The sequence below is a fragment of the Berkeleyomyces rouxiae genome (genome assembly GCF_048999995.1).
Source record: "Berkeleyomyces rouxiae strain 22BRR77 chromosome Unknown BrBRR77_ptg000004l, whole genome shotgun sequence".
Classification (NCBI taxonomy): domain Eukaryota; kingdom Fungi; phylum Ascomycota; class Sordariomycetes; order Microascales; family Ceratocystidaceae; genus Berkeleyomyces; species Berkeleyomyces rouxiae.
Window position 1 is genome coordinate 2,707,501 of NW_027396494.1, and position 13,362 is coordinate 2,720,862.

General features: G+C 54.3%; 4 protein-coding genes across 4 annotated transcripts; all 4 read right to left on the reverse strand.

Annotated features, from left to right (window-relative positions):
* Positions 1 to 65: 65 nt before the first annotated feature.
* BROUX77_005001 (uncharacterized protein) lies at positions 66 to 4,417 on the reverse strand (the record flags this gene model as incomplete). The annotated part of the gene is made up of 2 exons (XM_073749827.1): positions 66 to 1,729; positions 1,807 to 4,417. 2 exons carry the CDS (start codon positions 4,415 to 4,417, stop codon positions 66 to 68), a joined length of 4,275 nt encoding a protein of 1,424 aa, XP_073605458.1.
* A 942-nt stretch (positions 4,418 to 5,359) lies between these two features.
* On the reverse strand, positions 5,360 to 7,157 carry BROUX77_005002 (uncharacterized protein; the record flags this gene model as incomplete). The annotated part of the gene is made up of 4 exons (XM_073749828.1): positions 5,360 to 5,748; positions 5,816 to 6,214; positions 6,276 to 6,894; positions 6,951 to 7,157. 4 exons carry the CDS (start codon positions 7,155 to 7,157, stop codon positions 5,360 to 5,362), a joined length of 1,614 nt encoding a protein of 537 aa, XP_073605459.1.
* A 588-nt stretch (positions 7,158 to 7,745) lies between these two features.
* On the reverse strand, positions 7,746 to 9,227 carry BROUX77_005003 (uncharacterized protein; the record flags this gene model as incomplete). Its single annotated transcript, XM_073749829.1, has 3 exons — positions 7,746 to 8,505; positions 8,566 to 8,931; positions 8,992 to 9,227. The coding sequence occupies 3 exons, from the start codon at positions 9,225 to 9,227 to the stop codon at positions 7,746 to 7,748; spliced, it is 1,362 nt and encodes a 453-aa protein (XP_073605460.1).
* Positions 9,228 to 9,961: 734 nt separating this feature from the next.
* BROUX77_005004 (uncharacterized protein) lies at positions 9,962 to 11,119 on the reverse strand (the record flags this gene model as incomplete). The annotated part of the gene is made up of 1 exon (XM_073749830.1): positions 9,962 to 11,119. The coding sequence occupies one exon, from the start codon at positions 11,117 to 11,119 to the stop codon at positions 9,962 to 9,964; it is 1,158 nt and encodes a 385-aa protein (XP_073605461.1).
* Positions 11,120 to 13,362: the final 2,243 nt, after the last annotated feature.

The following is a 13,362-nucleotide window of genomic DNA, read 5'->3' on the forward strand; positions in this document are numbered from 1 at the left end:
TGATAATTAATGATAATGAATGTAAACCACGCTTGTCTTCTCTGTCTCTCTGCTTGCTAATCCGCTTACAAAAGACGCTCCATCTCAAGCCACCTCTTCCACGCGGGTCCCCCTTTGGATGCACCAAGACCTTCTACACCGTTGTCCCAATCTTTAGCCTCCTCACTGCTCTGTGGTAGTTCGCTCAACCCCTCCGTGACCGACATATTTCTCATCTCGCATTCAAGACCTGGAATGTCCCAGGCATCAGAGAGGCTAGGTGTTTCAAGAAACCCTGCAGATTTGCCATCGCTTTTCAGCACGGATGATAGAACCCCAATATCACTGGGAATGATATTGAATGCATTGCTTCGCAAGCCAATCGTCTTAAACACACCACTAGCGTTGGTCTCGTGCGGCGGGACCAGAGAGCTCTGGCTTGGCACACCTGTTGGCTCCAGCACGACGCAGTCTATGGTTGGTATAGGCTCGTCGAGATAAGACGTCAACAGGCCGACAGAATGTTCGTCACCCGACACTGACTGGGTGGAGATGTATGAGACAGTGACGGGGTTGCTCTTGACTGGGCTCAGGTGGCTTGCCAGTTTAGCAGTATTCGGAGGTTCGCAGATAGATTCCGTGGGCTTAGGTGTAGCAGGCAGACATTCGATATGCGCCGTCTCTGTGTCGTCACTGGGACTGTCGGTCTTGAAGACTTCAGCCGGCTTGGCAGCATCAATAATCACAGGCACAGAATGAGCCTTGGCGTTCATAGGTGTACTTATTGCAGGGACATTCGTTGCCTGCAGAACGACACTCGTTGGCAGATCGAGCACAGGGTCTTGGGGCAACAGGCTTGTCTTCAAGCTCATTTCTGAAGGCAGCATATTTGGTACTGTAGGAGATGAAGTCGCACCAACAGCAACAGAGACAGCAGTCTCATCTTCTAGCTTAGACCTGATCTCTGGAGTAGTAGTAGCAATCGGATAGTGCTGCTTCGGTTTGAAATGCCGCAGGCCTGTAGAGCTCGCTTCCGTCAACACAAAGGCATCTTCTTCTTTGTCCTTGCCAGCCGTCAACCGACACATAAATTCAGGGAAGAGCCACGGAAAGCTGATGAGCGGCATGTTCTTGGGATGTGGCTTCCTGGTGGTCTCATTACCTTTTTCAGCCTCTTCCAATCCACAGCCATGGCTAGCTAATATTGCTAAAGCTTCGCGTAGCTCTTCGTGGGTCACATGGTACATGGCAATTAACAGCGGTCTGACGGTATAAAACGACAGAACGCCGCCGACCTTCTCGACGCACATTTCTCTGAATGTCCGTTTCAGAACACTGATCTCTCGACCAAGGCGTTCCTGTAGCTTGTATGAGTTTACAGTACGCGACCAGCGAAGCACAAATGTTGTCCACGCTTCGAACTCGGTATCAACCTCAAACTGGCCCATTAGGCGTCGCATTTCCATATCGTACTGCAGTTTAATCTGGCGCGCCAGAGTCAAGTGTTCAGGCAGTGCTGCCTGATCGAGGATGCTCTGGTGCATTGCTTTGGTGTAAAACGGGCTAAACTCAATGTGCTGTACACGGTCATAGATGACACCCAGCGGTCGTGTTGAATGGTAGATGGCCCCACGTTTGTTTTCCATAAAGTGCGGCCACTTTTTGGGATGCAACCAATGAGGCATTTCGGCTGGGATACCGGACTTGGCAAAGTCAACGGCCTTGGAGTGCAGTGCAGCAAGCTTGAGGCCTGTTGAGCATATGGTTAAATGGCGTGATACGAAGTAGATGAACCAAGGTCATATATGAGGGACAAGGACCACTTACACTCTTTGCTCTTGGCGCCTTGAGCATCGGCGAGGGCAAGATGAGCATGCGCAATCACAGGCAGAATATCGTCGCGCAGATATTTGACAAAAAACATTTGCATATCAGCAATGCTAACATCCTTTGGATTTTCAACGGGTTTAGCGGCCTTCATCACCATGGGCGGATGATTCCACTGGGGCGGAATCAATGTTTGATCCCAGATCACAAAGAAGTCGTCGCCATCTAGGTCTCCACCAGACAGCATGCTGGGCACATCGCGGTCCCCAATGCTGGGGAACACCACCACGTTGGTCAAGTGGTTGAGCCCCGGTATGCTAACCGCCTGGACCACCCGGATATCACCTGGGTGTAAAGATGGATTGCGTCCCACAATGCAAAGGCCCTCAACGGTCATATATTCCCCGCTTAAGCTAGGATGCGGGATACGCACAAATATTTGCGGCAGTTTTTCAATGTCACGAGACTTGGAACCTTCGCTCGCGATGGAGTGGCCTCGCAAAAGTCCGCTTTCGTCTACGCAGCCCAGCAGAAATGCACCTTGGGGAATGACAAGACGGGCCTTTTCCTTGAGCAACTTCAGTGACCAAGCACGCCACAGGCTCATTATCGACATGACAAAAGGCTCTTGGCAGTCTTTTTTGAGGAAGCCAGCACGCACCATGTCGGCGATCTGAAGTGTGATGGTGTTTTCGTCAACATGTTGGGTTAGTAGAGTCACAGCCGTCGGAAGGTCGACCATGGCCTTTTCGTAGGCTGTCAACTGGTCGTTGAGCAGCTTCTCAAAGGTCTCATCGGGAACCCCCATACTTGACAGTAGAACGATAGTCTGGCGGTTAAGAGTGGCAATGGCAAACTGTGACACTCGGATAACTTCCAAGGCGTTAAAGTCCGAAATAAACTTTTCCTGGGACTTGCGGATGTGCACTTGCATTCCGGTGGCGTCGTCCGACACTGCGAGCACACCCTTGCAGCCGCCCATGCGAAACTGATAGGCGGCGGGGATTGGCTCGCCGGGCGCAACGAAAAGCTCCATCTCCTCCATGATTAGGCGAGCAAGGAACGTGGAGATTTTGCCAATGCCGTCAGTGAAGCAGTAGCCATTACGCTCGATGTCAGCGATACGGCAGATTACGGGCATCGAAATGCCGCGAATGTCGCGCGTGGTTGAGAAACACTGGCCTAGACGTGCTGTGCACTTGGCGATGCTTCTGATGCTGCTAAAGTTGCCCATCCACGTGCGTATGTCATCACGCGTGACGTCGGGCGTATCGGCGAAAAAGTACGCACCACCTTCGCGCATCTGAGAGTTGCCGCAAGCCAAGAACTTGAAAATGCGATCGCCTACACGAATGCCCTGGTACAACGTCTGAAAGATGCGCACATACGCGCTGTTGCTTTGGGTGTGGCTTTTACCACGCCTGAGCCTGCCGTTGAGTAGCTCGTCACTAAATTGGACGCGCAAAAAGCGGTCCTGCAAATGTTGGTATCTGCGTAGGACGCGGTTACTGCTCTCAATGGCTGGTGTCATAAAGTACATGGTGGTTGGCGTGATGATGGCTTTACGGATGAGGGCGCAGTAGTGCGGAATCCGAGGCCGTATATTGGCCCTGCAGCCCTGGAGGAGGGCATTGTTTAGATCGAAAATATCATGAGGGTTAGGAATTAGAATCTTGGTCTTGGATATTGTGCTACGGTCGCGCAAGTCAGCAGCTTGCTCCAAGAGAAAACGTGCATCTTCCTCGCTTTTGGCGGCCAGCAGCTTGATGAAGTCTTCATTGATGGCGTGCTCTTCGAAAATTCCTCGCGTGATACAGACTTCCAGCTGGTAGCGAACGGCCCATGGCAGTTTCTGGGGCGTAGTACCTATGGACGAAAGAATGGCAAAGTTATTGAATGAAGGCGGAGTGCTGGTTTCCGAGCTATCCAGGATGCTCCAAACATTGTTTGTAGCGCGCGGCGTGAGGACGAGCGGTGTGGGCTCAGGAAGCAGCGGCAGCTTAAAATCATCGAGGGCGGCAGAAAGCTCGGATCGATCGGACCACTGCGCGACTCGGAAACGTAGGGTCTTCCACTTTCCCAGATCAATAAATGATGGTTTATTCGAAGATGTGTGGAAGTTTAGAGGAGGCACCTGCCGGGCATCTTCACCTGCGCCAATATTGACTGCTCGGGCCCAGGGCTCCTGAGTATGATTAGGCCCCCCGGGCTTGGCGTCGGAGTCAGCGCGCTTCATGAAGTATAGCGGGGGGCACTGCATGGTCAGGCGGAGATTCAGAGACGCGTGCTGTGACTGGCGGGTACCAGGGTTGTTTTCGTAGTAGATGGCGTCGATATTGTCAAAGGTAATAATGGCCTTGTAGACACACGGCGTTTGCTTCGTAGCAGCGCGAGCGAGCCCAAAACAAAAACGGATCTGCTTGCGGGCTAGATCAAACTCCAGAGACTGGCGGCAGCCAAGATCGACGGGGTCCGAGGCTATGGTTCTCATGGACATCATGACATCGTCTCTGATCAGAATGCCAAAGGTCGTGGCTTCGGGATTGAGGCAGAAGACGGCAGGATATGTAACGCCAGGCATGGCCGGGCTTTTGATGCGGGAGAGACTCATATTGGCGTCATGAGCAAAGGCAGAAATGAATCATCTGCTCCAGAAGATCAGAAAAGAAATGACGGGCACTCGTTTAAATACGACGCAGGCCGGGCTAATCGGGGGAGTACCGGGTCTCCGAGGGGAGAAATTGGCGGAGGAGATCTCACTGCTGGATTTTCCAAGATGACCAAGAGTTTCGTTTGGAATGCCTCAGTACAGCGGACGACTTCACGTGATCACTGCGCCTGCCTAAGGCTTTCAAGCAATGAAAACTCTGCAACAGGTCTCGGGTACACAGGTTTTCTGCCGTTGGTAGCAGTTGCCTCACTTCTCTGCGTGCTGTTGCTGTTGACGTCGGTTCTTTCTAACTCTGGCGAAGCTTCCTGGCGCCTAGAGCTAGTTAGAATATTTAAGAGAAATGGAACGCGACGTGTACCTGCTTCTGATGCTGCCGGGCGGCCACAACACAAGAGTGAAGCTTTTCGAATCCGCAAGAAGGATAAAAGTGCAATCTAGATGACTGAGAAAGAAACCCGATATCAAGGGGCTCTTGCTTAAGGATAACGCACAGCTCAAAACCAACAGGGCGCGGCAGCCGCACAAGACTTAGCAAACCGGCACCATTCCTGCTTGCCAGAGACAGGCGGGCTGACTCCTGATGTTGTCGGCAAATACCAACACGACACAAACATTGGTGACTCATAGGATTTCGTCGTTTAATTTCACTGCAAACAAAGCCGCTCATTTTGATGCATTGCAGCCAAGTGACTTCTTTCAAGCTACTCTGAATAGCCTCATCGGAAGAGAGGTTGTTGTTTTCTGCCTTCCCATGTAATATCGGCGCGGAAGGGTTCCTTGTGTAACCAGCTTGCATTGCCTAAACTGGAACGCCGGCCCGTGCCTCCGACGGCTGCCGGCATATTCCTCTTGTTACCACACTCTTCAATTGATATTCTCTCTTTACTTCTTTTCTTCTCCTGGAACATCCATAATCTTTCCCGGGTTCATGATCCACTTCGGGTCCAGCGCCTGCTTGATCGCCTTCATCGCCCCGATAGTCTCCAACCCTAGCTCCTTAACCAAGTAGTCCTTTTTGGCCATGCCAACCGAGTGTTCACCCGTGCACGTTCCGTCCATCTCCATGGCCCGATCAATCATCCGGCCAACACATGCCTTCACCCGGGCGACCTCCTCGGCATCAGTCGTGTCGTAAATGATGCTTTCGTGGAAGTTCCCGTCGCCCACGTGACCCAAGATGCTGACAAACAGCCCCAGATCGGCTGTGTCTTTCTTGCTCACCTCAATCATGTCAACCAGTCGGCTAAGAGGGACGGCAACATCAGTGCCCACTGCATATCTACGTTAGTAAGATGTCCATGTTTCTTTTCTTGCCCGATGCGGAATGTAGACACTCACAAAACTCCTGTTTGTCTTTGCGGAGTGACAGAATAGACCACAACGCCTCCTTTCGTGCTGACCATAGCAGCACCTTTTCCGCTTCATCCTTGGCAAACTCAAACTGGCTAGACCCGTTCTTTTGCGAGATTGCCTGAACGTGCTCGATACACTCGGCTATGCTCTGGTTTGTGCCGGTAAACTTGAAGAATAGCGTGGGCGTTTCCTTCCAGACGCGCGGCCTCGTCGATCCCACATCGTTGACTACCTTCATCTGCACTTCGTCCATCAGCTCGACTGCAGCCACAGGGATCCCCGCCTGCATAACGCCTGCGGCAGCCGAAGCCGCGTCGCGGATAGTCGGGAAGGTGACTACGGCGACGGATAGACTTTCCGTAATGACGGCAAGCTTGAGGGTAACTAAAAGTCCCGGTTAGCTGTATTGGTAGACTGGGTATTTGTTGTATTACATTGCTCTTACCCTCAGTCACAAGACCCAGAGTGCCCTCTGACCCCACAAAGATGCCGTTCAAGTTGTACCCAGCCGATGACTTGCGCGGCCGCCTTCGCGTCTTGATTATGGTTCCATCCGCCAACACCACCGTCAGATTTATCACCCAGTCTTTCATAGTGCCATAGCGCACTGCATGTGTGCCTGAGCAGTTAGTACCAACCATGCCACCAATCTTAGCGCTGGGTCCCGGGTCAATGGGGAAAAACAGCTTCACTCCCTGTCGCACAAGCTCGGCATTCAAGTCCTGCCACCCGACACTCGGCTGCACCACTACATCCATGTCATCTTTGTTGAGCTGCACAATCCTGTCCATGTATGCAAAGTCCACGCTCACGCCGCCGTAGGGTGCTGAAAAGTTGCCTTCTATGCTGGTACCTCCAGAGTACGGAATCACCGGTACCCGGTGCTTATTACATATCCGTGCAATTATCGACACGTGCCGTGTCGAGCGCGGATATGCCACAGCTACAGGCAGCTGCTCGGGGTTCACGGTGGCCCACGACGAGTACCCATGAGCTTTCAGATCCTCTTCATCCGTAGAGATTATATCATCCGCGTCAACCTCGCGCTGGATTTCAGCAATAGCCTAGGAGAAGAAACGGTCAATCCACTATTCCCAGTCGCCTGTCCGCCAGCACGTACCGCTTGCATCTGCTCTAGAGATGCATACTCTGGCACATTCAAGTCGAAAATTCCCCTCTCTTTGGATTCTTTGTGCGTCTGTGTCTGCCCGCCAAGCCCATGCGCTATACCCCATCCTAGAGCTGCCGCTCCCACCGCAACGCACATAACAGATGCTCCGCTCCACTTGCTGTTCTGAGTTTCATCTGCCGTAGTAGAATACCGCATGCCCCGAGATAGTGGGACGCCAAGTGGTAGCGGCAGGCCTAAGGACGGCTGCCGCACGGCACGGGCAGTTCTTAGAAGACGTGACGTCATTCTTGGCATATAAAAGGGTCTTTTGTTATCTCTTCACACACTTGAGATGAGGGTGATGTCGTCAACTGTTTCGTCTTTGTGAAGATGGAGATACGAAGAGCTGTAGCTTAACCATGTGATTGTTATGGCTCGGTAAAACGACGGCTATCAATTCCCCAAAGATCAACAAGCCAGAGGGGATCGATGGACCAGGATCGTGGAGACTAGGGGTTACATGTTAAGTTCTTAGGGTTGTCCGGGAGCAATATTCACGTGCGGATGAGATGTCACACGAGAGTTGACCAGCTAGAAAATGAGATAACACTTGGACCACAAACTATTCACCGTCTCATGGGCATGGGCTCAGTAACCAGAGCACAATGAAAACTTTTAATTTGTGTAGTAGCTATCAATCTATGTGAGTATTATGAATATTGTTTAGTCTACGGCTCTGGAGCCCTAGTTGGTTCACGAGTTCTTGTAGTTGTCGTATGCGCTGTAGGCATTTGACCAGACATCTCAGTTTGTCTTTGACTCCTCCCCGCGGTCCTGTTTCTTACGCAGATCCTTCAGGCAAGGCGCATAGAAGATCTCGCCTGTGTACGCCAGCCACAGAGTCTTAGTCGCTACCAGCCCCCACAGGGCGACAACTGCCAAGGATAGCACCATTGTAGCCACGCGCATAAACGTGCTGTCCAGGCTCTTGGCCAACTGACCAGTGCAGGTAGCTAAAACGCCAATGGGGAAAGTGAAGCCCCACCAGCCCATGTTGAAGGGGAACTTTTTGGTCAGGACAATGCTGAGCAGAGCGTTGCTGAGAATCAGCAAACCGAAGCCCCACATGATCAGGCCCAGAAAAAGGCCGGTCAGATAAAAGAAGCGGCCGGCAATAAGAGCGCCGTCGGCCACGCCGTCGTCCAGGACTTGGCGCAGCAGGCCGGTTTGCGGAAAGACGCGCAGAGCCTCGCGGCCGAGCCGCTGGATGCCGAAGCCGCCCTGGCCGAGCGGACCAACGGGCAGAAACACGGAGACAATCAGCTCACGCGACGGCAGGCTGTGCACGGTCAGGCGGTGAAAGTACAGCGCGGTGATGACCATGCTGAAGGAAATGCCGAGGCCCCAGAGCACGTAGCTCGTGATGATGGTCAGCTGCGAGTGCGATGCCGACGGCAGAATGCTGGAGACCAGCGCGCCGGTTGACGACACGACGACGGTCGGGACGATGGGCAGCAGGATGCCTCCGGTGATAGTGTGCAAGCCAGGCTTGTGGAAGTGCATTCTGGAGTGGGAATGTTAGCGGGGAGAATAAGAGTCGCGTGGTGTCTCTTTCAGGACTTACACAACAAACGGAATCCCAACGCATGTGGCCACCGCCAGCACCACATTCACCCACCACAGGGCCCAGGCCGTGTACGCCAGCCACTTGCCCCAGTGGCTACACGACAGCGCCAGCATGTTGATGATGGTCGACAGGCCCATGGGAAAAGTGCCGAGAAACAGACTCTGCACGGGATGCATGACCATGGCGGACCAGATTTCTGGGTACAGCGAGAATCGCACAGCGCAGATCAGCGAAAAGGTGCAAAACATGAGCACGTTGAGCGCGAAAAAGACCCAGCTCAGCACCTCGGTCCAGCGCGCATTGTACGGCAGTTCATGCAGCAGGATGGACACGATGCCCGTGCCCATGTTGGCCGCAAACCACCTGTCACAACGTTAGCCAAGTCAGCCGCGCCACACACCCACCGGGGGGACAAGTACTCACGACGGCGTGAAATTGCGCACCACGCGCCGCCAGCCCGCCTCCTCGGCGCCGGCCACCGGGCCCGTTTCCGAGCACGCGGCGCGCGGCGGGGCAGACGCGGACACGGCGCGGTCGGCAGCCAGCTCAGCTCGGCTGACAAGCCGGCCACACGGCAACTGGACGATGTCGCCGGCGGCCAGTGACGCCATTGCGGGTGCGGAAGATTGAGAGGCGCTCGAGAGGGTAGTGCTGCTCATGGCGGCCGCAACACAGGCAAAGTCCGGGGCACACGGGCACAGGGACTAGAGCTTGTTTTCGAGGAAGAACAAGACCGACGCTTGCTATTGTCGCTCAGTCAAAGGAAAACCACGGAGAGAAGAGAAGATGTCCACGGCCGAAGCGACGCGGCCGCTGCCACTAAATATGCACATCCGGAGTCTCCAACTAGCAGTTATTTTTCCAAGCTAATTCTTTTTTATTCTAATCAACATGCTGGTTTAATCGCTATTTATCCCTTATCGCCGATCAACAAAACCCCCTTCAGTCTCTAAAGTTAGTCTCCGCCTATCACATCACATCTGGCTGACAGCTGGCATCACGTGAGTCAACCCATGGCAGAAATCATGAATCACGACGCCGCCCGAAGTCCGGCGGCCAGGACTCAATCAATCAAAACAATCAGGCAGTCCAGCAGCCAGGGCGTTCTTTGTCTTATCTAACCCTTTACTTTCCAACCCTACTGTGGGAAACACGGGACTTCACCCAACTCTGCATCATGAATATTTCATTGCGATTATGAAGTTTAGTTATGCTTTGCATCGGGTCACTTCTGGCTCGTGCGAGAATGACAAGAAAAATGAGAAAATACTCCAATTTATCCAATAAAGGACAAACAAAAACAAAAAGCCTGACCCCTCCCCCCTGTCTCGGGAATCACTTCCCATTACCCAGCCTCTAAAGTCTCCGCCGAGCCGCCCATCGCATCGGGGACTTACGCCTCCGCCTCCGTCTCCGTCTCCTCCGCCTGCTGCAAGATCCAGCGCAGCCCATCGACCATGGCCGCGTCGGCCGTGATTGCCCGCGGCAAATGTGGCGCCAGCAGCCAGAAAGTGTGCGGAAAGTTGTGCACGACGTCGAGGGCGAGCGCGCGCTGATGAATGCGCAGGAGCGCCGCGTAGCACAGGCCGTCGGCGTAGAGCACGTCGTTGGTGGCCAGCTGCAGCCAGGTGGGCGGCATGTGGGCCAGGACGTGCGGCGGCGCCTCGAGCGGCATGGCCTCGAGCCCGTCGCGGGGCACCAGCCGCTTCATGTCGCCGGCGATGCTGGTGTAAAAGGCCGGCTGGGCCGTGGTGTGCATGTGGCGCACGGGCTCGGGCACGTAGTCGCGCCCGCTCCACACGTCGCTGGTCACGGGACACCGCAGAATCGTGCCGCAAAACGGGATGGCCGTGCTGGTTTCGAGGCTGTGCTGTACCACGTGCTGTGAGACCAGGGCCGCCAGTTCGCCGCCCGAGGAACTGCCGACGATGACGACTCGCGGCCGCGGCCCCGGCACAGCCCACCGGAGTATTTGCTGGCAGGCGTCGACGGCGTCCGAGAGGCACACGCTGCCGGCATAGTCGGGCAGTAGCCGGTATCCCACCGAGTAGACGTGATAGTTGCCGACAAGCAGCTTGCGGCACGAGAGCTCCTCGCTGTCTGCCTCGCCAATCCAGAGCCCGCCGCCATGATAGTATATGAGCACGGCGTCTGGCCTTGTCCCGGCATCCTGCCTCCGCGAGTATCGTAGAATGGGCACCTTGGCGTTGTCTAGAGTCGAGCGCGCCGCCATTTGCTTGACCTGGACTCCGTGGGCCAGCTCGGGGAACAGGCCATCGGGTGCCATGAGCCGCCGGTTGAGCAGCCGGCACTCGTGCGCATAGCTTTGCTGCTTGGCCTTGGCCTTGGAAGAGACATGTGACTTTTTCTCCTTGACGACTGTTCGATCCGAGGGCGGGGATGCTGCCACCTTGGCGGCTTCGTGGTCCGCCCACGACTTGTCAATGGGGGGACACTGGGTGAGAATCAGTGCGTTGAGGTCTGCAAGGGAGGGGTTAATGACAGCTGGGGGCGCCATGGACGAAGCTGCGCACGATACAGTGTAACGCATTACGGCCGAGGCGCTGAACCGATACCACGGACGTTGGCACAGACAGGAAACACAGAAGAAAAAAAAGGAGATGGCCTTTCCAAGGCAGTGGGTAGGATGTTGTTGTTGGTGTTGTTGTTGTTGTTGTTACACGATATGTCAGCTGCAGGCGAGGTCGATCTGCATAAGACACCGGCGGCGGGTGGCAGCAGCAGCAGAAGCAGCAGGAAGAAGGAGATGGAAGACCAGGAGCTCTCGGGCACTGTAGCAGGGCGAGAGTGTTCGACGTCACGGGGCTGCAGAAGCAGAAGATGCTGGGGGAAAAGGAAATGGAAATGGGCTTGGCTCCGGCTTTAAACACGCGCCAGGAAAAAGAAACAGGAACGGTGCTGATGTACAGCCAGCGGCTTCAGATGATACTTCCAGATGTACAGTACTTGTGCTGGTTGGCTTGGTGCTTGTACTGTACTCGTGTACGTGGGTGAAAGAACCTCTGCTCAGTCCTAGATGAAGGATGCCACACTGGGTTGATACTTGTTGATGTGTGGCCGGGAGTAGAGGCATGCCATACTTGTATGTAGGTAGTCGGTCTAGTGTCTGGGACTGGGGACTGGGGACTGGAACTAGAACAGGAACTGACTGCTGCTACTGGTCAGCCCAAGCCTCTGGGAATTTGGCTGGCCTGGCCTCCCGCTGTTTCACAGTCAGGGCGGCTGGTTGTTCTCCTCGCTTCATGACCCGTTCCGATGGCTTGGTTTAGTCACAGCCGGCGTGTTGTCGGTTTTCCCAAGGACCTAACCAACTATGCGATTTTACTGTGTGTAGTTTTCTATACACAGGCATTCACTGGACCAGGATTCCAACTTCAACCCCCTCCCCTCCCCTCCCCCCAGCCGTTCAGCTCTGTACATGCTGTCGCTATTAGACAGGGGTATCTAGCAGGTTCTCACCTATAACCATAACTATGTCCTATGTATAGTTACAAGCGATCCCAGTGCTGCAGCTGTAGTGGCCAATGCGGAATCTGTTCTCTGTCAGGGAGCTAGAACTAGAGCCAGAACCAGATAATGCAAAGAGCGCTTCTCGACCTCCTGCGGCAGGCCCAGAGACAGACCAAGGAGCAATGTGATAGAAGCGGCAGAAAAAGAAAAGACAAAAGCGACCTGTCTAGTCTAGCCAGCAGAGCTGACACTGATGCTACCACCTCTGGGGAAGGGGGAGATCGACGCGACAAATACTCGGTCCAGAAGCCTCACCAAACGCTCCAAAGACCCAAGCCGCAGCATGGCAGGATTAAAGCTCAAACCCCAATTTCGACATGTCAGCTACCCTTCGAGATTGTTTACCATACTTTGCTGTTGACTGGATAGGAAGCAGTTCCCAGAAAGTGTACCAGCTTGATGCTGAGACTGGGCCATGGGTTCTTTGTCGACTCGAAACAAAAGCGCAATAGCATGGCCATGGCATGGGGGGGGGGGGGGGGGGGGGGCACGCAAACAAGATCGAGTACAGATGCAAGATCGAGTACAGATGCAAGATGCATATCCGCGTTCTTGGTAAGGTGTCTGGAACACGCCCTCAGCTCCAACGACGACCTTCTCAAGAGGGAGGACAGCGACCACCAGAGCTGAAGCAGACATAGATGCATGCCTTTCTCTCTACACATGCCTCGCTCAACCCGGGCTCTGCGGGCATGGATTTACAGGAGGACTGTCGGTCAGCTGGTCGCCGTTACCGAGGATCTATGATTTCGCGTGGAAACGGACCCCAGGAAGGGGATCCAGGAGACGGTCCAGGGGGCAGATACAGAATCGCAGCATTTTAGTGGTTGTCGTTGGCCGGCCGTAAGAGCATTTCCCAGCAACTTGGATTAAACCAAGACCCAGCGTAATGCGCCAATGTGCCGGGGTCGAGAGGCGGAGGGGAGGGAGGGAGGAGACAGACGAACGACAGCCACAGGAAAAGATGCAAGACAAACAGATAAAGCCACCCTCGCCGATCTGGGGCTATCTAGCGCCTTTCCGCCCGCCTTGGCCGGCCCATGGCGCTAGAATCTAGAACAATGCGAACAACGACCAGCACCAAGTTGATTACGTCCCATCCGAGCAAGACATTGCCATATAAAGACAGGCCCTCGAGCTCCAACACAATACGATGCTGCTGACAGCCGAGGTTCGTCTGGTTCTTTGCAGAGCAACTTGTGCCGTCTGTCTGTTCAAGCTACTACCAAGGATGCATGTCTGGCTATGTGCACCGCTGTTCCA